Raw genomic sequence first — 27,261 nt, forward strand, 5'->3', positions numbered from 1 at the left:
AGATAAAAAAAATTAAATCGATGAAATCCACCAATGGCTAACTACTATTTAAATTTCGCATATTTTTCTTATTTAATTTAGTTGGTAAAGTTTTTAAAGGTTATATACAGAATTGTAGATAATTTTATTAGCTTTCTAACAATATATAACTCTATTGTTATATTTTGATTTTGTATAATGAAATAAACGTGGATATAAAAAAGTATAACCGATAAAAAAACTAATAATATAAAACGACACTTTAAAGTTTAAAAATATTTTGTAAATAATTTTGTTCCAAATGAAATAAATTGTTATATACAGAGTTGTAGATAATTTTATTAGCTTTCTATTGATATATAATAATGTTAATATATTTAATTACATCACAACCAATTAATATAAATATAAAACACGAATATTTATTTATAACTCGAAATTTGAAGCTGTCAAGCGTCCATGTTGGATTCGCAACTGTCAAGAGGACATTTTGATTTTGCAACTGTCAACATATAATTTATTTAAAACATAATTTTAATGAATGTAATATTTAATTAATACTTTCTTTTTCGTATTAATATGTTTATATTTATACTTGATAATATGCAAAATGTAAAAAAATAAAATGAGTCTTATCTTTTTGACAGTTCTCACAATTTCCGCAAGTTGGTACCGTCGTCACGTCATTGACAAGTGCAGTCATATGAAACATAATCATATGACTAAAATTTTATTGATCACAGGATAAAATCGCATTCGTACGTTTTATCCGTAAGTAATAAAATGTGGCAAAAGGTTCTAATTTATTTACTGCCCCTTGTGGCATCCATATATTGCAACGGCGAACTGAGTGTATTAAATTCTCCAAATGGAATCCAATTCCAAGGCGAGACTCCTTTACCCCAATCTTTGTTAAAGGAATTGTATTCCGTAGCCCTAGGATTAACATCGGAGCAGAGTTCTGCCGAATGGGACGGAGTGAGTAAATTAAATCCTTTTCAATTACCTAAAGCTGTAGTCACTGTAGTTGTAGAAGGCACCGATAAACTTAGTTTGGATTCGAAGAATACTTATCCTTTGGTTGTGGATGAGGAATTGGATAACACATGGGACTCTTTAGATAAACGCTTCAAAGAACGCTACCCCTTTGATGATTTGACTCTCGTGAACTTGGAGTTACCTAATGGTAACGTAAATTCTGAGCGTGTCTTTGGTGTTGTATCACCCAAACCGGTACAAAGTGATTTACCAGAGAAGTTTGTGAAAGACCTGGGTGTCCTCAACGCTTTATCTGACAAAGTCTTAGAACTAACCCCTGATGAACGTCCTAGCTTATTCTTCTTCCGCTTAGCAACAAATTTCAAATCCCCCGAAGAAACCGACAAAGCCAAAACTGAACTCACCAAAGCCATCAAAACCTTGAGCGAAGCCTTCGATAAAACCTACAAAGGCAAAGTGCTGTTCACCGTACTAACCTCTAATGACGTCTTAACACGTAAGACAAGGCAAGCAGATGATGCTCCAAAAGAACCCGATTTCAACCTAGCTAAAGAATACAACGACTCCTACCCGGTGGTTTTTAACATCATCTTATGGTTCGGAGTAGCCTTTTTCTTCTCGCTACTAGCTATCTGCATCTCGATCTCCACAATGGACCCCGGAAGGGACTCCATTATTTACAGAATGACATCCACACGCATCAAGAAGGAGAATTAAGTTTGGAAAGGAGTGTTTTTAATTGTAAATAGATTGTTTAGTATTATTACAATGCAACGTGATCAATATAATTTAAAAAATACAATATCTTTGTTATTACATTTTTGTTTTACATTCCTAGTATTACCGAATTGTACATTATTGGAACCTTGATTAATTTTTTTTTTATCAAGGTTATATATTATATTATTTGTATTTATTGAATGTTTTAAATATAGTTTATGCATAAAGATATTGAAAAAGTGGTTTTAGTAGCCAGAAAATTTAATAAATTCAAGATGCTCCTCAGCAAATTTTAATAAAGGTAGCACAATATACTATTTAAAGTTGTGTAATTAATTATTTTCTTAACAAATTATTAATTATATATTAATAATATTTAAAATGTTGACAGTTGCAAAATACAAAACGTCTACTTGACAGTTCCGAATGCAACATGGCGGCTTGACAGCTCCAAATTTGAAATAGTTCAAGTTATAAATAAATGTTCGTGGTTTATATTTATGCTTATTTTGTTTAAATTCAATTAAATATATTTTAAGTGTTATATATAATTAAAAAACTAATAAAATTTTCTACAAAACTGTATATAACGTTTAATATGCTTTAAAAGAGAATTAAATAGGAAAAATGTGCGGAATTTGAAATTTAGTTAGCCATGGAGGATTTATTGGTTACATTTTTTTATATTTACGTTTATATCACTAAAATATATCGTTAAAATTATCTACAACTCTGTTTATAACAATTTATTACGTTTCGAACAAAATTATTTACAATTTTCAAACTTTGAAATAAAAATGAAGTGTCATTTCATATTATTAGTTTTATCGGTTACATTAAATATAACAATAGTATTATATGTTGTTAGAAAGCTAATAAAATTATCTATAATTATAATATAAAATGGCACTTGAATTCGATATCGAAGTTTAAAAATATTTTGTAAATAATTTTGTTCGAAACGTAATAAATTGTAATATACAGAGTTGTAGATAACATTATTAGCTTTCTAACGATATATAATGATATATATATATATATATATATATATATATATATATATATATATATATATATGCTAAAACAAGTTTTAGCATTATATTCGTAATTAGCAAAAAATGTAACCACTACCAATGGCTGACTACAGTTTCAATTTTACAGATTTTTCTTGCTAAATTTTGTTCGAAAAGTTTTTGAACGTTATATACAGATTTGTAGATAATTTTATTACCTTTCTAACAATATATAATACTAATTGTTTTATTAACTTCCCGTAGGGTAAGTTATAGTAATCGTCCAAAAATCGAAATCAAAAATTTTTACATTTCTCGACGTTTTGAAGGTTTCTGAACATTTTGGCATACTTCAGAAAAAATGGATGTGTGTGTGTGTGTGTGTGTGTGTGTGTGTGTTTTGTATGTCCGCTTTTTTTCGTCCACGTTTTCGGGCGCACGGATCAACCGATTTGAATGGTTTAAAAAACATTCGATTCCTATTGATAGGGAGATGTGCTGATTAGTTTTTGGCAAAGGCAGGTCCAGCCGTTACGGAGATATGGAGCAAAGAGTGCAAAAAATAGAAAGCGAGTTTTTGAGAGAACGGATCAACCGATTTGAATGGTTTAAAAAACATTCGATTCCTATTGATAGGGAGATGTGCTGATTAGTTTTTGGCAAAGGTAGGCCCAGAGGTTTCGGAGATACAGAGCTAAATTTAAAAAAATGCCTGTTTTTGAGAGAACTAAGCGTCCGATTTAAATGATTCAAAGAACTTTCTGCTTTCTTCAACAAAATAATTGATTTTGGAAAAAAAAAATTTTTGTTTCTAATTTTTTTTCCAAAAAATTTTTTTTGTAATTTTGGATTAAAAATTCAAAAAATCACCCAAACTAAGCACAGTCTAAGCGCCACTCTGGTACAAATGTTTACCCATGTGCGTTTAGACTGTTTGTGTATTGGAGCACTTTTCCAATTTTGTGAAAATTATTGAAAAATGTGAAAATGCCGCCAATCTGAGCACAGTATAAGTGAGAATGTCGCACAGAATTATTTGCAAATGCGTTTAGACTGTGACTATGCGGGAGCACTTTTTCAATTTTGTGTAATTTTGGCAACTATTTTTTTTTGGAATTTGATTCGAAATGAAATGACGATTATTAATGTTCTGGAGATGATAAATTGATTTATTTATAATTAACTTTCCATAGGGTAAGTAATCGCAAAAAAATCGAAAATGAAAATTTTTATATATCTTCACGTTTCAGAGGTTTCTGAATATGTTGGCATACCTTGGAGAAAATTGATGTATGTGTGTGTGTGTGTGTGTGCGTCCATGTGTGTGTGTGTTCGGATACAAATTTTCGTCGACGATTTCGGGAACACGGATGAAGCAATTTGAATAATTCAGAAAACATTCGATTCGTATTGATAAGGAGACGTGCTGATTAGTTTTTGTCAAAGGCAGGTCTAGCCGTTCCGAAGATATGGGGCAAAAAGGGCCAAAAACGGTAACTCAGTTTTTAAGAGAACGGAGCGTCCGATTTGTATAGTTCAAAAAACATTTTACTTGTATGAACAAGATGAAGATTTGATCAAATTTTCATGAAGATAGGTCTAGCGGTTTCGGAGATTTAGTAAAAAAAACTAAAAAAAATAACGTTTGGCGGTCAACAATAATCATTAGACATTAGACATATGCATATCAAATTATCAGATATTTTATTGAGATTTTAACAATAAGTATAAGTTTTGTTTACATTCCTATGGGTTCCGTACTATTGTTTTTCCGTTAGACAGCGACGCGGCGCTTACGCGCTTCTATATTTCGTCTCTATGCAGTTAAAGCAGTACGATTGCTTTGAAAAAAAGTTCAGATCTTCCAAAATATATCAAAATGAAGACATTTTTTCAAAAAAAAAATTTTTATAAAAAAAATTATTTAAAAATTTTTAAAAAAAAATTTTTTTTTTTTCAAAAAAACGTAATTTTTTTTTTCAAAAAAAAGTAATTTTTTGTCCGATTTAAAATTTCTAAAAAATCTTATTTTTTCGAAGTGAAATTTTTTCAAAAATGTTAATCGTTTTTAAAAAAATAATTTTTGGCACGGGAAGTTCCAGCAATTTGCCTTAAGGCACGATGCCTTAATTGCCTTAAGACAGAATTCCACTTACAGCTAGTTTTAATTATTTATAGTAAAATAAACGTCTAAGTAAAAAAAAAGTGCAAGCGATGAAACTAATTCACATATTAATTCGTATATAAAATGTTATAAAATTACTGCATTTAATTTTAAACAATGTACTCAACAAAGTGAAGTTGTACGCGGGTTGGTACTGTCAACTCTGTTTTGACGGTTAACATTTGAATTTGAATTTACAATATAATATTTGTCTTTTCATTTTTAACTATATTTTGTAAGTAATTTTGTTAAACGTCATAAATTGTTATATATAGTGATGTAGATAATTTTATTAGCTTTTTAACGATATATAATAACATATAAGTTGTGGAACAAATTTTCACAATATGAAGGTAATTACAAAAAATGTAACCTTGGAAATCTACTAATAACCAATAATTAAATACTAAAACTTAAAACTTACTTAATGTTTATCCATTTTGCTAATTTAAAAAAGTGTGTGATAATATTAAATTTCAAAGTGTAGGTAATTTTTATCAAAAAGTTTGTTCTAAAACGTTTAAAAATGTAAATGCAGACTTGTGAACAATTTAATAAGCTTTTCAGTAATATATAATAGTATTTAAATGTTCTAACAAAATTTTCAGCAAATGATGCAAATTGAAAAAAATATACTTGAGATTTTAGCATTTTTTGCCCAAAATAAATGAATTATTAATTTCAAAACTTAAGTAATAACAATGATATTATATATTATTAAAAAGCTAATAAAATTATCTACACATCTGTATATAACGTTTATTAACTTTTTAAACAAAATTGAATAAGAAAATTGTGTAAAATGTAAAATCTACTTAGCCATTGGTGAATTTCATTGGTTACGATTTTTATATTTACGTTCATATTGCTAAACTTTGTTATACAACATATATATTATTATATATCGTTAAAAAGCTAATAAAATTATCTACAACTCTGTATACCATACTTTAACATGTTTCGTACAAAATTTTTCACAAAATAGTTTTAAACTTTGTTATCAAAATGAATTTTATAGTACCAGTTTCATCTTTTGCACTATTTTGTAAACACGTTTATTTTATTATAGAAAATCAAAAAATAACAATAGTATTATATATTGTTAGAAAGCTAACAAAATTATCTACGAATCTGCATATAACAAACAAAATTTGAAACAAAATTTAGTGAGAAAAGTGGTCAATTCTAATATTTAGTTAGCTATTGGTGGATTTCACTGGTTACATTTTTTCATATTTAGCATTTTAGTAATAAAATTCATCTTGAAGGTTATTTATAATAATATATCTTTAAAAAGTAGATAAAATTATCTATAAATCTGTATATAACAATTTAAATCGTATGGAACAAAGATATATTTAAAAAATTGAAATTAAACAACGAGTTATATCTAGTTCATGATGTTTGGTCAAACATTTTATTTAGATTTTAATTAATTTTTTAAATAATTTGTTTCAATATGTATATATTATTGTATATTATTAGAAAGTAGATAAAATTATCTGTAAAACTGTGTATAACAATTTGTTAGTATTGGAACAAAATTATGCAAAAATAATTCGTTAAACTTAGAAATCCAAATCTTTGTAAGACGTCCGTATTGTTTAGCTTCAACGTTTTGGTTTATATTTATATTCATTTTGTTTAAATTTAATTAAATTTAATAACATTATTATATATCGTTAAAAAGCTAATTAAATTATCTACAAATCTGTATATAACATTTAAAAACTTTTCTAACAAAATTTAGTAAGAAAACTTTAAAATTTATCATATAGTTAATAAAAATATTTATTTTAACATTATTATTTGCAACATTTTATATATTTAATTTACAACAAAAATAAATATGTTTAAATAAATTGCTAAGTGCTAATAAAATATTATCTTCATTACATTCGTAATAATTATATTTAAAATGTTGATAGTTGCAAAATCCCTTGACAGTTCCAAATCCAACATGGACGCTTGACAGCTCAAATTAACAAATTTAACAGTTCGTGCAGAAGTAAATAATAATTGTTATTATTTTATAAATGCGTAAAAAATCATTAAATTGACTCATTGTAAATTTAAAACATTAAGCACATTTAATTTTAACAAACTAATAATGTATTTTGACAGTTGCAAAATACAAAATGTCCTCCTGACAGTTCAGAATCCAAAATGGACGCTTGACAGCTCAAACTTACAAATTTGACAGTTCGCACAAAAGTAAATAATTATCATTATTAATATAAAAATGCGTAAAAAGTGATTCGAATTGCTTATTCTAAATTAAAAACAAGACGCACAATTAATTCTAACAAATAGCAAAATCAAAATATCTTTTTGACAGTTTCAAATCCAACATGGACGCTTGACAGCTCCACATTGTTTTGTCATAATTTAATAGAATATATTAACGTTATTATACATCTTTAATAAACCAATAAAATTATCTACAAATGTATATATAACCTTCAATAACTTTTCAAACAAAATTAAATATTATTATTAGATGTTGACAGTTGCAAAATTCAAAATGTCCTCCTGACAGTTCCGAATCCAACATGGACGCTTGACAGCTCGAACTGTCAAACTCATGTAAATATTTATATAATAACAAAGCGCTTTTTACACATTTATATATTAATATTAATTATATAATAATATTAATTATTATACATTAAATTTATTAACGCACAAAAATTAATTTTAAACAATTGACAATTATTATTAATTATGGAAAGTGTTCGTGAAGGCTACGCAACAGCCCCAACAGACATTTGCATACAAATAAACCCTCCAGAAACAATAACAAGTTCGAATAGTTCTTTATCTTTGGAAGAGGAGTCTCAGGCTATTCCTTCGGGGCTTATTAAGTATAAATGGCAATTGATATTAGGAGATGTAAATAATAAGTCAATACTTGATATATAATATATTGTACAATAGGTTTAATGTCTATTTTTTTACAGAAAGCGACTCTGCCAGAAATTCTACATAGTATCGAGCAATGCAAAGCATTAGTTTTGGAGACTGAAAGTGGCTCCGAAGAACGTAAATGGGTTGTCAGGCATTTGGTGGAGTTACGACTGTGTGCTGAGGAGTTGAAGGATGCTTTGGAGGATCCCAATTTGCAAAAGGAACTTACAAAAGTATTTATTAACTTTAATTAAACCCAAATTTATTTTACTAAAGTTGGGTGTACAACTTTGCTTCCGCCGTTTTTACAAAGCAAGTTCTTTACAATAGCGGCGGACGCAAAGTTGTACACGTGATATGTTTTTAAAAGCGTTTTAAAGTATACCGGGTTGCTGTAGGGTTCCATAATGTTAGACAATATTATATTTCACTTAGTTTTCAACAAATTTGTAGAATATTGTATTTAGTTTGGACGAACCATTCAGAAGTTACAAGGGATACAATAAACCAATGCACTTTATGAACTATAAATAGTACAGCTGGTCAAGAGTGAGTTAAGAAGTTTTACTTCAAATATAGGCATGTTGGGTATCAAATGAAAGGTCTCGACGAGCATTAACCAAATATACCAGTGACGTCCAAAATTGACTGACAGGGTTCCGTACAATTACACATATCCAATACTCAAAACTAATTTTCTAGTTTCTATTGCAATTTTGAAGTATACCGAGTTGATTTAAGGATTGATATTAAGTACAAGCATAGATAATTTGATTTAGAACATTTTTGTAGAATGTTTCATTCGCGTGAAACGATTTGTTTAAAAGTTACAAACAATTTAATAAATAAATGCACAGGAATGAGTTGTCATACTATAAATAGTACAGAGGGTCAAATGCGAGTTAAAAAGTTTTACTTCAAATATAGGCATGTTGGGTATCAAATGAAAGGTCTCGAATATCATGGTAACAAATTCAACAAACCAGCAGGATTCAATATTAAATGTACAACTTTGCTTCCGCCGTTTTATAAAGCGAGATTTATACAAAAAACGGCGGACGCAAAGTTGTACATAGTAACATAAGTTAAAATTAAAAAAAAATTTCAAATGGGTTTTAATTTGATCATTAGTAGAGTTCTTTTAGTTTTCAACACATCTATATCAACAAATCATTAAAGTAATATTTTTAATACTTTACAATTTTCTTTAGCCAGTTTGCTCGTCAGTAGAGTCCTTTTTTAATTTTCTGTCTAAATATGTAATTTGCTCGTCAGTAGAGTCCTTTTTTAATTCTCTCTCTATATATTTAATTTGCTTGTCAGTAGAGTCCTTTTCTAATTTTCTCTCTAGATATTTAATTTGCTCGTCAGTAGAGTCCTTTTTCAATTTTCTATCTAGATATTTTATTTGCTCGTCAGTAGAGTCCCTTTCATATTTTCTCTTTAGATATTTAATTTGCTCGTCAGTAGAGTCCTTTTTCAATTTTCTATCTAGATATTTTATTTGCTCGTCAGTAGAGTCCCATTTTTACTTTTTTAGACAGAATAATAAATATTAATAAAAGTCTGTTTTTATATGCAGGTTTTAATTTTCTTGTTAGTAGAGTCCTTTTTCACTTTTCTATCTAAATATATAATTTGTTTGTCCTTTGGTAATTTTCTATACTCAGATTTTATTTTCTATCTATCATCATAGATTGCTCTTGCTCTTCAGTAGAGTTCTCTTTTTCATGTTCTAAAATTAAATTTTATTTGCTCTTTGTTGATAAATTTAAAATGTTGTCAAAAAAGAGACTCTACTGACGAGCAAACTGAAACTAAATACAAAAGGAACTTTACTGACGAGCAAATGATAATTTTGATAGAAAGAGAGACTCTGTATATTTTATACACAGAGTTGTAGATAATTTTATTACTGTTCTAACAATATATAACACTATTATCATATTTCAATTTTGTATAACAAAATAAACGTTTGTATAAAAGCAAATATATAATTAATGACTTTTAACACATTGTGCTAATAACTAGATACTAAATTTTAAATTTACAGATTTTTCCTAATTTATTTTGTTAGAAAACTTATTAAACGTTATATACAGATTTGTAGATAATTTTATTATCTTTTTAACTATATATAACACTATTGTCATATTTTAACTTTGTATAACAAAATAAACGTGCAACCGATGAAACTACATACATATTGAATACAGCAAAACAACTAATTATAATTTGTATATAAAATGTTTTGAAATTACTGCATTTAATTCATAACAATGTACCCAAACACAATGAAGTTGTATACGAGTTGGTACTGTCAACTCTTTTCCGACCGTTAACATTTGAATTTGAATTTACAATATAGCATTTGTGTATTATTATCACTCGTATATTTGGCTCGTTTAATTGTTTTAAACAAAAATACTGCACATTTTCAATTTAGTATTATTTTATGCAAAAACTATCGTCTTTTATATTAAATTTTGTTTTTTTTTCAGGTAATATTAGGGCATCATTTTAAATTAAGACAACAAGCACCGACTACTAGAAGACAACATTGCGATCATTGCAGTGGAACAATATGGAGCGTTGTACAAGCTTCTTATATTTGTACAGGTAAATAATAACAATAATAATAATAATAATAATAATAATAATAATTATTATTATTATTATTATTTTTTTACTTTTTAGATTGTGGTTTCTGCTGCCACCACAAATGTGTCGGCCACATTTTGCGAGTTTGTGCAAATGTGATTGTTACAGAAATGGGAAAACCGATCATAGATATTTGTCCTGAGAAAGGATTGGCTTCACAATTTTATAAATGCTTTGAATGCAAGACATTGCTAATAAATAGTAAGTAGGTATAAAGTCATACAGATAAAAATAATAGTAAATATTTATATAACTTCTTTCATATTTTAATTGTCTAGTAATTTATTATAATAATACAATTATAATTGAACAGTTTGTAGTCTAAAATATTATAGGCCTATGAAAAATGATTTAATTTTAAAAATGTTTTGGTCTAAGCGCCATTACGTTAAATGCAGTAAATGTTAAATGAACATTTTACCCGAGAGAAAATATAAAAGAGTTGAGGAGAAAGTTTAGTCAGATATCGAACCAAAAAAATTCAATGAATGCAAATTTAAAGTTTAACCATTTTTTCTAGACAATTTTGTTTTAAAACTTGTAAATTTGTATATACGTAATTATAGATAATTTAATTAGCATTCTAATAATATATAATACTATTAATATATTTAAATAAATTCAAGCAAAATAAATATAAATATAAACCAACGACATTTATTTATAACTCGAATTATTTCAAATTTGGAGCTGTCAATCGTCCATGTTGGATTCAGAACTGTCAAGTAGACATTTTGAAATTTTCAACTGTCAACATTTTAAATATAATTATAATCAATGTAATATTTAATTACTAACTTGCAATTAAATTATTTTTTTCATAAATCAATTATATATAATATGTTTCAAATAAATTAACTAATAACTAGATACTAAATTTTATAATTCATAAATTTTTCTTACTAAATTTTGTTAGAAAAGTCATCAAACGGTATATTCAGATTTGTAGATAATTTAATTATCTTTCTAATGATATATAATAATGTTAATATATTTAATTAAATTTAAACAAAATAATTATAAATATAAACTAAAGCGTTGAAGCTCAAGTAATGCTGGCGCTCGACAAAGATTTTAATTTCAAAGTTTAACAAATTATTTTTGCATAATTTTGTTCCAATACTATCAAATTGTTATATACAGATTTATAGATAATTTTATCTACTTTCTAAAGAAATAATATTATAAATAACCATAAAGATGAATTTTAGTACAATAGTGATAAATATACAAAAACGTAACCAATGAAATCCACCAATGGTAACTAAATTTTTAAGTTCACATATTTTTCTTATTTAATTTTGTTCGAACACTTATAAAACGTTATATACAGATTTGTAGACAATTTTATCACCTTTCTAACAGTATATAATATTATTGTTATATTTTAATAATAATTTTAATGTTAATAAAATAAATGTGGATATAAAAAAGTGCAACCGATGACACTAATAATATAAAATGACACTTTAAAGTTTAAAAATATTTTATAAATAAATTTGTATGAAACGTGTGCAAATGTTATTTAAAGAGTTGTAGATGATTTTATTAGCTTTTTAACGATATATAATAATATATATATGTTAGAACAAATTTTAGCAATATAAACGTAAATATAAAAAATGTAGTACAAACTACAAGCAACTGAATGTTCACTTTTGAAGTTTAAAAAAATATATATAAATTTGTTCTAAAAGTTACAAAGTGTTATATACAGAGTTGTAGATAGTTTTATTAGCTTTTTAACGATATATAATAATATATATGCATTAAAACAAATTTAAACACTATAAACGTAAATATAAAAAAATGTAAATATTCACTTTCAAAGTTTAAACATGTGTTTTAACATAATTTTGTTTTAAAGGTTATAAATTGTTATATACAGATTTATGGATAATTTTATTAGCTTTCTAGCGATATATAATAATCTACATGTTGTAGAACAAAGTTTAATAATATAACCGTGAAGAGAAAAAAATGTAACCTATAAAACTCACCAATGGCTAAGTAATGTTTCAACTTTATCGTTTTTTTTAACAAATTTTGTTTGAAAAGTTATTAAACGTTATATACAGATTTGTAGAAAATTTTATTAACTTTCCAACAATATATAACACTATTGTTATATTTAAATTTTTTATAATAAATTAAACGTGCAACTGATGAAACTAACATACATATTGATGCAGCAAAACAACTAATTATAATCTGTATATAAAACGTTTTAAAATTACTGCATTTAATATAGAACATTGTACCCAACACACATGAAGTTGTCTGCGGTTCGGTACTGTCAACTCTTTTTTAACCGTTAATAACATTTGAATTTGAATTTACATTGTTTGTATTTTTATCACCATTAACTGTAATATTATATTTTTGAACAATATATAATAAACTTGTTATAATTAAATTATTTATAATAAAATAAGCGTGTATATAAAAAAGTGCACCAAAAGCAAATAAACTAAGTTCATAAGATGTTATGAAACGTTGGTAAAGATCAGTCGGGCCTTTTCTTCTTAATTAATAAGATATAGTTTATAAAGTTTTTGGTCTAAACAAGAATTGTCAAATATTATAGGCCAAGAGAAACCTTATTTATAAATGATAAAATTGAGTAAATAAAATATTAAAATAAAAGTTTAACGTAATGAGACGTATCTTCAGGGCATACATAGTATATGTTTTATCTAAAAAGCTTTTTCATGTTATTAAATGTATTAACTATTTTAGCTATTTTAAGTTATGAAATTTATCAGTTTATTAACTAATGTTCTAAACTTCATTAACATCGTATTTAAAAGCGAAAAAAAAAATTAAAAAAAAAACTGAAATATTTACATGTTTCAATTTATCAAATTTAAATAAACATTAAATTAAATCTTAAATATGTTTATGTATTCTAAAAGCACAACATTTATTTTACAATTTTTTTAAATACATCCGAAACCTTGTCGTTACAAAAAGACACTCTGTATATGCTAAACAACTTATTATAATTTGTATATAAAATGTCTTATAAAATTACTGCATTTAATTGTGAACAAAGTACCCAACGCATGAAGTTGTACACGGTTTGGTACTGTCAACTCTTGTTTTGACCGTTAACGTTTGAATTTGAATTAACAAAATATATTTAAATAATATATTTAATACTTTTATAAACTTTTATATCGGAGTGTATATAACTGTTGGCATGGAATCGTAGTAAATTTATCTAGTTTCTCTCTATCTAACCGAAAAGGGGTGCTTTTATATGATATTTGTGAGTTATTTGACAAAAACCAAAAAAATGTCCCGAATTTTCTATTTGTTTCCAAAGAATAATGAAAGATCGAATTCAAAGTCGTTTTATTGTGTTTTATCATTAACAATAATATTATTAAATACGATTTTATTAGGTTTTAAACAATATATATATTTAATTATTTAAATATGATTTTAATATAATATTATTTATCCTTTACAAAGCTACATATAAAGGATACGCTGCTTGTTTGGGACAATATTTAATTCAAACAGGTTTGAAAGATTTGTAAATAATTTTGGTAATAAAAATATTTATAACAAAATAAATAGATATATTAATGGAATAATTTTGTTTACAGAAAATCTGGATCCTAGACTTTGTGACTACACAGGAAATTATTATTGTTCGACATGTCATTGGAATTCAGTAAGTGAAATTATATATATATATATATATATATATATATATATATATACAGACAGACGTTTTCTTGTATTGTTAAATAATTTAGTAAAGTAAACTAAAATACTACATGCATAAGTTTAAAAAAAATAATGTATATGCAATTTTGAACTTATTGCGTTATTTATTAAACTTAATTGTATAATTTCATCTGCCAAACATATACTGTGTTGACTGTATCTTATATTATTTTAATTTCGGGCACATCTCAGCTGCTCTTCGGCAATAATAATGCAGACATTACATTTTTCTTGAATATTATATTCTAATATTATCTAGGCTTATAATTTCAGTTAAATTCAAATTTCAAGTGAATTGGATATTTCTCAGTTCAAATATTTTCAATGTCAAAGAATGATAAGTGTTTTTTTGTAATTTTTGCCATTTATTTCTACAATATTACTATAGTTAGCTTTATTGTTCGTTAAATCTTGAAAATGTTCTTTGATAAACTCAAAAAATATTTATCAAAATCCGAATAACCGTTTAGGAGGAGTATCAATTCATACATCATTACAGAAGAATTTTATATATAAGATATATATATATATATATATATATATATATATATATATATATATATTTTATATTTATTTCTTTTTACAGGAGGCAATTATCCCAGCAAGAGTTATCCAAAATTGGGATTTTGAACCACGTCCTGTAAGCCAATCATCTTTGCAAGTTCTAAATTTATTTTACAATCGTCCTGTGATCGATTTACAAAGACTGAACCCGAGACTGTTGGATTTTGTTCCTGAATTAAGTGTTGTCAAGGTACTAATTTATATTTATATGTATATGTATATGTATATATATATATATATATAATATAATATAATCTTACTATTAAACATATTATATTGTAAATTCAAATTCAAATGTTAACGGTTAAAAAAGAGTTGACAGTATCAAACCGCGAACAACTTCATGTGTGTCGAGTACATTGTTCAAAATTAAATGCAGTAATTTTATAATACATTTTATATACAAATTATAATAAGTTGTTTTGCTGCATTCAATATGTATGTTAGTTTCATCAGTTGTACGTTTGTTTTATTATGAATAATTAAAATATAACAATAGTATTATATATTGTTAGAAAAGTAATGAAATTGTCCACAAAACTGTATATAAGGTTTAATAACTTTTTGAACAAAATTTAGCAAGAGAAGTGTGTAAAATTGAAACTGTAGTCAGCTATTGGTAGTGGTTACATTTTTTTCTAATTACGACTATAATGCTAAAATTTGTTTTACAACATATATATTATTATATATCGTTAAAAAGCTAATAAAATTATAGTTTAAAGACTTAGTTTTGGGAACAAAATTAACTAAAAAAAATCTGCGAATTTTAAAATTTAGTATCTAGTTATCAGCGTCCATAATTATATATTTGATCCGTAGCACTTTTTTATACAAACGTTTATTTTATTACACAAAATTAAAATATAATTATATTATATATAACAATAGTATTATATATTGTTAGAAAGGTAATAAAATTATCTACAAATCTGTCTAAACAAATATGTTTTCTTTCTCACATCTGCCTCAAATTGCTCGTCAGTAGAGTCCTTTTGATGTTCAATATGACATTCTATTAATAATTTCTAATAATTATATATAGGTTATAAGTTCGCTTGTCAAAAGAGTTCCTTTTTTGTGTTTAAATCAAGTTAGTTTGTCAAAAGAGTTCTTGTTTTGTTTTGTGTGAATGAACTTTTTATTAGTCATATTATAATTTATAGTTTTCATATTTTATTCTCAATAATTCAGTCGATAACCAGTTTGGCAGTCAGTAGAGTTCTTTCTTACTTCTCAAAATTGAACTATTGAACTATTGTTATATATTTTTAGTAGAGTCCTATACTAATTGTGATTTTACTAATTCTATTTAACTAATAATTGATTTTATTTTAAATGAGTTGTTTTGCAATTTTATAAAAATTTAATATTATTGTTGATGATAAAAACACAAATATTGTATTGTAAATTGAAATTCAAATGTTAACGGTCAGAAAAGAGTTGGCAGTACCAACTTGGAGACTACTTCATGTGTGTTGGGTACATTGTTCAAAATTAAATGCAGTAATTTAAAAACATTTTATATACAAATTAGTAGAAGAGTTGCACTTTTTTTATAAATATGCGTATTTTATTATAAATTATTAAGATATAACAATAATATTGTATATTGTTAGATAGCTAATAAAATTATCTATAAAACTGTATATAACGTTTAAAAACTTTTCAAACAAAATTAAATAAGAAAAATCTGTAAAGTTTAAAATTTAGTCCGCATTGGTGGTTTTATTCCTTACATTTGCTTATATTTACATTTATATTGCAAAAATTGTTTTACAACAAATATATTATTATATACCATTGAAAAGCTAATAGAATTGTCTACAACTCTGTATACCACACTTCATCACGTTTCAAACAAAATTATTTACAAAATATTTGCAAACTTTGAAATGGCATTTTGTATTATTAGATTCACCGGTTGCACTTTTTTATATACACCTTTATTTTATTATACATTCTTATAATATAACAACAATACTATATTTTAATACTTAATATTTATTTATTAGTTAATACTTAAAATATGCGAGCAATTGTTCAAAAATGTAATATTATAAATAATGACAAATAATATGTAGCAAATTCAAATTTAAATGTTAACGGTCAAAACAAGAGTTGACAGTACCGAACCGCGTACAACTTCATGTTAGTTGGGTACATTGTTCAAAATTAAATTCAGTAAATTTTATGTTAATTATTTATTAACAAATAACAATAGTATTCTAAGAAAGTTGATACCAAATTGTCTCGTATCGATGGGTACTTTGTTACATATTAAATGCAGTAATTTTATTTTCTATTAGAAGCATCATCAAGTTAAATACTTCAATGAGCATCGAAGACATTTAATTTTAGATAACTTAGAAAACTCAACTGTTGTATATATAAGTCTAGACGTTTTTTTACCGATTTAACTAATGTATAAACTAAATTTAAAAAAGTACTCCAAACAAATTACTCTTGTTATTTAACAAAAATCAATTATTAAATATTTTTTCTTATTTTTTAGAAAAATCGTGAAGACCTAGTATCAATGATGAAATATATAACAGCCTGTAGAAAGGCTCAAGAAGATAATTTAATACAACACATCACCGGAAAACGACATTTGGTGGAAGAATTTGTAGAAACCAAAGATTCCGGAGAATCACCGGAGTCATACTTTTTATACAGCATGTCGGATTTAGAAGGAATTTTCAATGGAAGCTTAAATAACTTTTTGATAGACTTAAGAGAGAAATATCGTACGCATATCATCAATTGTGAGGTAAAAACATATATATATATATATATATATATATATATATATATATATATAAATAGTTGTAAGTGGCTTAAGGCAAGTTGCTTGAACTCCTAATACGAGTAAATAATGAATAAGAATTAGGATTTAACATTAATACCGAACCCTATAGGTTTCTAGAGTGTTTAAATATGATTTTTGGATAGTGCTCGTCGAGACCTTTCATTTGATACCCCACATGACTATATTTGAAGTAAAACTTCTTAACTCGCATTTGACCCGCTGTACTATTTATAGTTCAGCAATTTCTTTAAGGTGCATTTGTTTATTGTATCGCTCGTAACTTTTAAACGGTTAGTCCAAAGTAAATGAAATATTCGGTGAATTTGTAATAAATTAAATATTCTATAATATTGTCTTATATCGCAATATGCTCCACAGCAACTCGGTATACTTTAAAATCGTATTTGAAAACAAATAAATGAGATTAGATAGTAAAAAAGTGTTTTGTACGGAACCCTGTTGCTTTGTTAAGTGTTTAAGTATAATTTTTAATAAGTGCTTATTGAGACCTTTCATTTGATACCCCACATGCCTATATTTGAAGTAAAACTTCTGAGCTCATATTTGACTCCGAGTTCTGCAACCCAATTTACTTTTTATTGTATCTCTTGTAACTTTTAAACCGTTTGTCCAAATTTAACGCAATATTCGGCAAAATTGTACGAAATATAATAATCTACAATATGTACTAATCTGTAACACTTTGGTGTACCTGAAGAATGTGATAGTTGTCATTACGAATTAAATAAATGCCTTATACGGAACCCTATAGGTTTCTAGAGTATTTAAGTATGATTTTTTGGATAGTGCTCGTCGAGACCTTTCATTTGATACCCAACATGCCTATATTTGAAGTAAAACTTCTAAGCTTATACTGGACCCCGAGTTCTGCAACCCATTGGTTTACTTTTTATTGCATCTTTTGTAACTTTTGCACCGTTCGTCCAAAATGAACCAAATATTCGACAAAATTGTGCTAAATTAAATTATCTATAATATTGTATTGACAAAAATATTGTAAGTGAAATTGTTGTATTTAATCTTGCATTTATTTAGTTTGCTCGTTAGTAGAGTTCCTTCAGTCCTTGTTTCAACGTGTCTTTCTTATTTGATAAATACATGATCAAGTTTGTTCGTCAGTAGAGTCCTTAATTAAAGCTAATTTTTTGTCATATTTAAGAAACCAATAATAAATAAATAATCTATAAAAATAATTGAAGTAAAACTTCTAAACTGACTTCCAACAAGGTTGCCTTAAATGTTCTAGTAGATCGAGAAATATAATTATCAATTAAAAATGGACTGTACTGACCACCAAATTTATTATAAGTTCAGCATTACGCAATACAAAAAAAGACTATACTGTCAGGCAACATAAATATTAATTTTGAAAATAGAATAATAAAACTAGAAACAATTTAATTGTTTCTATTTTTACTTTGTCCTTTTTTTTAGATTCTAAACTAATGTTTGCTCATCAGTAAAGTCCCTTTTTATAATCGTTTTTTTAATTCTCTAAATTAAAAATAAGATTGCTCATCAGTGGAGTCCCTTTTTTAATTTTCTATATCAAAATTAAAGTTTGCTTTTATATCTTAATTAGAGTTGCTCGTCAGTAGAGTCCCTTTATTAATATTTTTAAATCAAAATTAATGTTTGCTCGTCAGTAGTGTCTTTTTTTGTAATCTAGATCAAAATTAAAGTTTGCTCGTCAGTAGAGTCCCTTTTTTTAATATTTTTAGATCAAAATTGAAGTTTGCTCGTCAGTAGAGTCACTTTTTCTTATTCTTCTAGATCAAAATTTTAGAAGACCAAAATCTAGATCAATGTTAGGAGTTTTCTCGTCAGTAGAGTCAATTTTTAATCTTCTAGAAATGAAAGTAAAGTTTGTTCGTCAGTAGAGTCCCCTCTGTGCTTTCTAATCAAATTCATAAAAAATCTTGTCTCTTTTTGACCTTAAATATAAGATCGTCCATCAGTAGAATTCTCTTTTCTTTTCTTTTAGCTAGTAATTTAATTTGCTTGTTTTTTTGTTTGTCAGTAGAGTCCCTTTTCTTTTTCACGGACAAACTAAGTTTGCTCGTCATTAGAGTTTCTTTTTTTTAATTTTCTATATCAAAATTAAAGTTTGCTCGTCAGTAGAGTCCCTTTTTTAAATTTTGAAATCGACGAAAAAATCTTATAAATTATTTACATGTATTATGGGATGTTCCAGCAACTTGCCTTAAGGCAAAATAACACTTACAACTAATTTATTACATTTATTCGACTGCTATAAAATACATCTCAATACCTAAATACATTTTTACTAAAAATAATGGAGTAACGCTTACCATGCATAACCGAGCCTAAGTAAAAATGTATGGGAAAGCGTCGTGTTAGGTTCGGACGACATGGCGAGCAAATATCGAATTTAAAATATTAGGTTTGGGTAGAGATGTTGTCACATCAAATATAGGGATGTGGGGTATCAAATGAAAGATCTCGGCGAGAACTAACTAGAAATCATACTTAAACATTCTAGAAAGTAATAGGGTTCCGTACATGATATTTATTTATTTCGTAATGTCAATTTTTACAATTTTAAAGTACACCAAGTTGCTGTAGAGTCAAACTATATTAGAACATTTCATAAATAATTTAATTTAACATAAATTCGTCGAATACTACATTTAAATTGGACAAACCGTTCAAAAGTTACAAGAGATACAATAAAAAGTAAACCAATGGGTTGCCAAACACGGGTTCAATTATGAGTCAAGAAGTTTTACTTCAAATATAGGCATGTGGGGTATCAAATGAAAGGTCTCGACAAGAACTAACTAGAAATCATACTTAAACATTCTAAAAAGTAATAGGGTTCCGTACAAGATATTTATTTATTTTGTAATATCAATTTATAACATTATAAATATAACAATATTGTTTTTTTATTTTTTTATTTTTTTCCAGATTTGCAAAGCAAAAGGCTATTTATGCGAACTGTGTGGCAACAACGAAATAATTTACCCTTTTGACAGTTGTGCGATGCCATGTTGGAAATGCAATTCGATTTTCCATCGACTTTGTTGGACGAAAAAGGCAAAGTGTTGCCCGAAGTGCACGAGGATCGAGAGGAGACAAAACGAAACCAAAATTGAAAACGACATATAATATATATATATATATATATATATATATATATATAATATTTTATTTAATGACTTAACATTTTATACACTTTATTATACATAATATATAATTTTTGACAAACTGTATTTTTAATTATTCATTATTTTCTTATCTATTAAATATACACGTTTACAATATTAGACAAAAGCGTAGATAATTCAATTATCTATAAACTAGCAAAAGATTGTTTCAAGATAAATTCAATAATTCAAAAGATATAAACAAAAATGTAAAAAATGTACCACTTTTAACATACATTATTATCCCGCAAAAGTCTAATGTGAACGTCCGATTCACACGCCTCGACCGCACGTCTTGGACTTAACTGAAAAGTGTGAAACAAAGTTTTTAGTACGCTTCGTGCTCGATCCATATATGAAAGTTCTAAGAGTGACCTTCACGCGTTAAAACATAGACTGATTTTGGTTTTATGCGTTTTAATACCGAAGCGGCTTGATATTTAGGAATATGTTAGTAAAGTTTTGTCCGTTTTTTTAAACGGACTCTACTGACGAGCAAAATATAAATTTCGATCTAGAGAATTAAGAAAAGGGTCTCTACTGACAAGCAAAGTTTAATTTTGATCTAGAGAATTAAGAAAAGGGTCTCTACTGACGAGCAAAGTTTACTTCTGATTTTAAAAATAAAAAAGGGACTCTACTGACGAGCAAAATATAAATTTCGATCTAGAAAATTAAAAAGTGACTCTACTGACAAGCAGATATAAATAAAATAGTAAAAAATACAAAAAAGAACTATTTATCTAAAATATTAAAAAAAGGGACCCTACTGACGAGCAAACTTGATTTTTATCAAGAATTTTTGGAAAAAGGGACTCTACTGACGAGCAAACTCGATTTTTATCTAGAATTTTAAGAAAAAAAAGGACTCTACTGACGGGCAAATTTAAATTTCAAATTAAAATATGAAAAAGTGACTCTACAGACAAGCAAATATAAATAAAATAGTAGAAAAAAACAAAAACGGACTCTACTGCCGAGCAAAATTAAATTCTGATCCAGATTTTAAAAAAAGGACTCTACTGACGAGCAAACTTGATTTTTATCAAGAATTTTTGGAAAAAGGGACTCTACTGACGAGCAAACTCGATTTTTATCTAGAATTTTAAGAAAAAAAAGGACTCTACTGACGGGCAAATTTAAATTTCAAATTAAAATATGAAAAAGTGACTCTACAGACAAGCAAATATAAATAAAATAGTAGAAAAAAACAAAAACGGACTCTACTGCCGAGCAAAATTAAATTCTGATCCAGATTTTAAAAAAAGGACTCTACTGACGAGAAAACTTGATTTTTATCAAGAATTTTTGGAAAAAGGACTCTACTGACGAGCAAATTTAAATTTCAAATTAATATATGAAAAAGTGACTCTACCGATGAAGAAATCTGAATAAAATAGTAAAAATTATAAAAAGGGACTCTACTGACGAGCAAACTCGATTTTTATCAAGAATTTTAAAAAAGTAGACTCTACTGACAAGCAAACTAGATATTTATCAAAATTTTTGAAAAAAAAACTCTACTGACGCACAAAATTTGAATTTCGATCTAGAAAATTAAAAAAAGGGACTCTACTGACGACCAAAATTAAATTCTAACCTAGAAAGTTGTAAAAAGGGACTCTACTGACAAGCAAATTTTAATAACCCAGAAAATTGACAAAAGGGACTGTACTGACGAGCAAAATTCAATTATGATCCAGAAATTTAAAAAAGGATTCTACTGACGAGCAAATTAAAACAAGTCACCTTAGAAGCACAACTTCAAAAAAAAATATCTACAATACTGTAAAATACAATTGAAAAAAACCCTCAAATAATATTTTATAATCGTTTATTTCAATTTATCAATTTTATTAATTTATATTTATTTTTATTTATTTATTTATAATATATGTATATGTATATGTATGTATATAGGTAACCATTATTGTACGTATAATAAAGCTAATTATTATTTATTTATATATGTATAGGACATTATTATTAATTATTAATCAATAATTATTAATAATTAATTAATAGAAAGATATGTGTGACATTTTATAAAAGGGATGATGAAGAGGATAAGCATTATGATGATATGAAGACATTCTCTAATCGTATTGATAATGATATGATGATAGAAGATGACTCATCGAATTTCATTAATATATAAAAAAAATATATATTAGTGCTCTGCTAAAACTCGATTTTATAATTTAAATGTACATCATTGTTGCATGATGCACGCAAAGTAAACTATATCTTTTTAAGTTTATTTAATTGATATAAAGTTGCACAGTGTGTTACAAGCTTTAGCCTAAAGCCGCACTCGCACTTGACATTTTGTAGATACAAGTAGGTTATTTTTATATGGAGCCGGTAGAGTGTGGTGGAGCTTTAGCGTTGTAAGGCGTGTTTCACACTTGAACTTTTACAAAAATACAAAATTTTTCAAATAAAATTGAATTTTAATATTTGAAAAATAAAAAAAATGGCACATACTACTAAATTCAATTAATTAACGAAAAACAAATTTAAAATTAATAACTGTCTGACGATAAAAGTAGTTTTTAAACCATTTCTATATAAATCCATGTCTCTAATCTTAGCAACACTTTTTGCATTTTTCATCGAATTTGCTCGTCAGTAGAGTCTATTTTAGTTTTTTTCCCTCAATTCAGACGATAATCAATTTGCTCATCATTAGAGTTCTTTTTTTTTCTAATTTAAATCGTGTTCAATAGTCAGTAGAGTTCATTCTTTATTAAGTGAGTTCAATCTTTACTAAACGAAAAGGGACTCTCAAAGTAAAATAATATAAAAGGGACTCTACTGACGAAAAAAAACTAAAACGAGAATCTCTTTAAATAATCAGTTTGCTCGTCAGTAGAGTCTCTTTATTTTTAAACATTTTTTTGAAATTCTTAACATTTCTCTCGAACTTTTTTAATTTAGTTTACTCGTCAGTAAAGTCCTTTACTAAAATAAATTTAAAAAAGCACTCTACTGACGAGCAATTTCATTTTTTTATCAAAAAATTAAAAAAAAGAGACTCTACTGACGAGCAAGTTTGATTTTTATCAAGAATTTTGACAAAAGAGACTCTAACGACGTATAGAAAATAAGAAAAAAGATACTCTACTGACGAGAAAACGCGATTTTTATCTAGAATTTTGAAAAAAGAAACTCTACTGAAGAGCAAATTTTGATTTTTATCAAAATTTTTGAAAAGAAGAGACTCTACTGACGAGCAAACTTGTTTTTTACTAAATTTCTGGAAAAAAGGGCCTCTACTGACGGGCAAATTTAAATTTCAAATTAAAATATAAAAAAGTGACTCTACTGACGAACAAATGTAAATAAAATAGTAAAAAATATAAAAAGGGACCTTACTGACGAGCAAACTCGCTTTTTATCACAAATTTTGAAAAAAAGAGACTCTACTGACAAGCAAAGTCAATTTTCATCAAGAATAATACAATTTTTATATCAATAATATTGAAAAAGAGTCTCTACTGTCGACCAACAAAAACATTAATTATTTAAAAAGTTAGAAAATAAAGATACGATTCATAAAATTGTTGAACACAAGAGCATAGAAATAGTTTTTCATTATCGAATAACTGTATGTAACAAAAAAAAATCTTAAACTCAATTAAATTATTTCATTTCACCTTCATCAATGTTAACTCGAGAATACAATTGAGAACCTAGTAGTCGAATAGCTATCGAATAGTCTAATTTGTTTGTTAGTTAAATGTAATTAATTAAAAAATATTATAAGATTAAAAATATAATATTAGACAAAGTGCCTTTGATTGTATCTCTCGGATATATTTACAATTAGATTTCAGTCAAAAAGTTGTCTTATTTTGTTAATTTAGTAAAATGTTTAACTCGATTAATATAAAAGTTCATATTGAACTCGTTTAATATTGTGAAAGTTGATGTAAATATATTTACGATAGAGATAAGATATCAGTCATTTCATAAAATAGCTGTTGGGTTTAAACCAGAAGTGAATGGGTATGGATATTAAATAGTTGTCTAATTCAATTTTCAAATAAAAAAAAAAAATCAAAGTGAGGTTAGTGTTAAAGAAGTTTGAGGTTATGTTTGAGTACATTGAGTTTAATGCAAAATTTTGGAACATTTGGACTACAATATTATAAAAAATGTCTTGCTAGGTTTATTTAGATTATATACATATATATATATATATATATATATAATATATATATAAAGACATATATAAACATATACAAATAAAAATTATAAAACACTTGCCATTTTGTGCTACCATCAAATTTCGCAAATACAATCCAACAATTGCACAATTAAACCACTAAACCACAACTAAACACTACAATAACTTCATAAATTATTTAAATTAGTTAAAACACATCTTTAAACTGAATTCAACATCATTTTTTCACTACAATTAACAATAAATAAATACAACTAAATCATTTCAACATATTTTTCTACTGTCAAACGAAAGAAGACGCCATATTGTGTCCCCAAAAGGCATCCTGCGTCCTGATTGGCGGAAACAGAGGGTTGCCGAATGGCGCGGGTTATAAATGGTAGTACCAGATGTAATAATTGACAGTTGATAAATAAATTTAAATATTTAAAAATGTATAAGTTTAAATTAAAATTTATTATATATGGAGTTTTGTAACACAAATTTGTTTTGTATTTATTTGATTTGTGTAAGATTTTATTATTAATTCTATTATTATTTCTATTAATCAAATAAAATTGTGTAATTGAAAAAACGGACTCTACTGACGAGCAAAATATAAATTCTGATCCAAAATTAAAAAAAGGACTTTACTGTCGAGCAAATATAAATTCTGATCCAGAAATTTAAAAAAAAGGACTCTACTGACAAGCAAAGTTCAATTTCGATCTAGAAAACTGACGAGCAAACTCGATTTTTATCAAGAATTTTGAAAAAAGGAACTCTACTGACGGGCAAATTTAAATTTCAAATTAAAATATAAAAAAGTGACTCTACTGACGAACAAATCTAAATAAAATTGTAAAAAATACAAAAGAGATTATTGTTGAAAGTTAAATTTGCTCGTCAGTAGAGTTTCTTTTTTCAAAATTCTAGATAAAAATTGAGTTTGCTCTTCAGTAGAGTTTCTTTTTCCAAAATTCTAGACAAAAATCAAGTTTGTTCGACAATAGAGTCCCTTTCTATGTTTTCTACTATTTTATTTAGATTTGTTCGTCAGTAGAGTCACTTTTTCAAATTTTAATTTGAAATTTAAATTTGCCCGTCAGTAGAGTTTCTTTTTTGAAAGTTAAATTAAATTTGCTCGTCAGTAGAGTCCCTTTTTCAAATATTTTAGATAAAAATTGAGTTTGCTTGTCAGTAGAGTCCTTCTTTAAATTTATTTCAATAAAGGACTACTGATGAGCAAACTAAATTAAAAAATTCTGGAGAAATGTTAAGAATAAAGGGACTCTACTGACGAGCAAATCAAACTTTAGAAAATTGAAAAAAATTTTAATGAAATGTCAAGAAAAAAAAAAGACTACTGACGAGCAAACTTGATTTTTATCAAAAACCTTAAAAAAAAGAAACTCTACTGACGAGCAAGCTTGATTTTTATCTAGAATGTTAAAAAAAAGAACTCTACTGACGAGCAAACTTTATTTTTATCAAAAACTTTTAAAAAAGGGACTCTACTGACGAGCAAACTCGATTTTTATCTAGAATTTTGAAAAAAGGGACTCTACTGACGAGCAACTTTGAATTTTATCTAAAATTTTGAAAAAAGGGACTCTACTGACACACAAATTTAATTTAACTTTTAAAAAAAGGAACTCTACTGACGCGCAAATTTAAATTTCAAATTAAAATATAAAAAACAAAATCTACTGACGAACAAATCTAAATAAAATAGTAAAAATTACAAAAAGGAACTCTACTGACGAGCAAACTTGATTTTTATCAAGAATTTTGAGAAAAAAGGACTCTACTGACGAGCAAACTTTATTTTTATCAAGAATTTTGAGAAAAAAGACTCTACCGACGAGCAAACTCGATTTTTATTTAAAAAAAAATTGAAGAAAGGAATTCTACTGACAGGCAAATTTAAATTTAAAATTAGAATATAAAAAAAATTAAATTTAAAATTAAAATGACAAATTTAATGATAAAATGAACAAATCTAAATAAAATAGTAAAAACACATAAAGGGGACTCTACTGACGAGCAAACTTATAAAATATTGTATAAGAGATTATAGTTGAGAGTTTTCATTAGTAGAAATATTGTTAATACAAAAAAAATTATAAATACAATTTATAATTTATTACTCATGTAGTTATTTCTGTGTTTGAGGTTATGTTTGACAGTTTTCATTTTTCATTTTACCAAGCAGAGCACCAATTAATATTTGCTATTTCTATGTATATCTTAACAATTACATCTAGTTATTTATATATAAACTTATCTATATTATATTTATATATATAATATATTTATTTTTAAAACTGGTCGTTTAACAA

The 27,261-nt window shown here is 26.2% G+C and overlaps 2 protein-coding genes across 2 annotated transcripts; both read left to right on the forward strand.

The window, feature by feature from the left end:
* The first annotated feature begins 762 nt into the window (after window positions 1–762).
* On the forward strand, window positions 763–1,695 carry LOC113378369 (renin receptor-like). Its single transcript, XM_026618904.1, has one exon. The coding sequence runs from the start codon at window positions 763–765 to the stop codon at window positions 1,693–1,695; it is 933 nt and encodes a 310-aa protein (XP_026474689.1).
* A 5,904-nt stretch (window positions 1,696–7,599) lies between these two features.
* Window positions 7,600–20,710, forward strand: LOC113378370 (differentially expressed in FDCP 8 homolog). Its single transcript, XM_026618905.1, has 8 exons — window positions 7,600–7,767; window positions 7,836–8,015; window positions 10,284–10,401; window positions 10,480–10,644; window positions 14,058–14,125; window positions 14,768–14,935; window positions 17,261–17,518; window positions 20,510–20,710. The coding sequence occupies exons 1-8, from the start codon at window positions 7,600–7,602 to the stop codon at window positions 20,708–20,710; spliced, it is 1,326 nt and encodes a 441-aa protein (XP_026474690.1).
* The last annotated feature ends 6,551 nt before the right edge of the window (window positions 20,711–27,261 follow it).

This window comes from Ctenocephalides felis, unplaced genomic scaffold, assembly GCF_003426905.1.
Source record: "Ctenocephalides felis isolate EL2017-DRISC unplaced genomic scaffold, ASM342690v1 CF-g0.4_SCAFFOLD_01886, whole genome shotgun sequence".
Classification (NCBI taxonomy): domain Eukaryota; kingdom Metazoa; phylum Arthropoda; class Insecta; order Siphonaptera; family Pulicidae; genus Ctenocephalides; species Ctenocephalides felis.

Bases quoted from the DNA above. Each gene is read 5' to 3' on its own strand.
- LOC113378369 (XM_026618904.1), top strand. From the start codon at position 763: ATGTGGCAAAAGGTTCTAATTTATTTACTGCCCCTTGTGGCATCCATA.
- LOC113378370 (XM_026618905.1), top strand. From the start codon at position 7,600: ATGGAAAGTGTTCGTGAAGGCTACGCAACAGCCCCAACAGACATTTGC. The intron at 8,016-10,283 runs GTATTTATTAAC...TTTTTTTTTCAG, and splicing joins TGCAAAAGGAACTTACAAAA to GTAATATTAGGGCATCATTT. The intron at 10,402-10,479 runs GTAAATAATAAC...TTTACTTTTTAG, and splicing joins AGCTTCTTATATTTGTACAG to ATTGTGGTTTCTGCTGCCAC.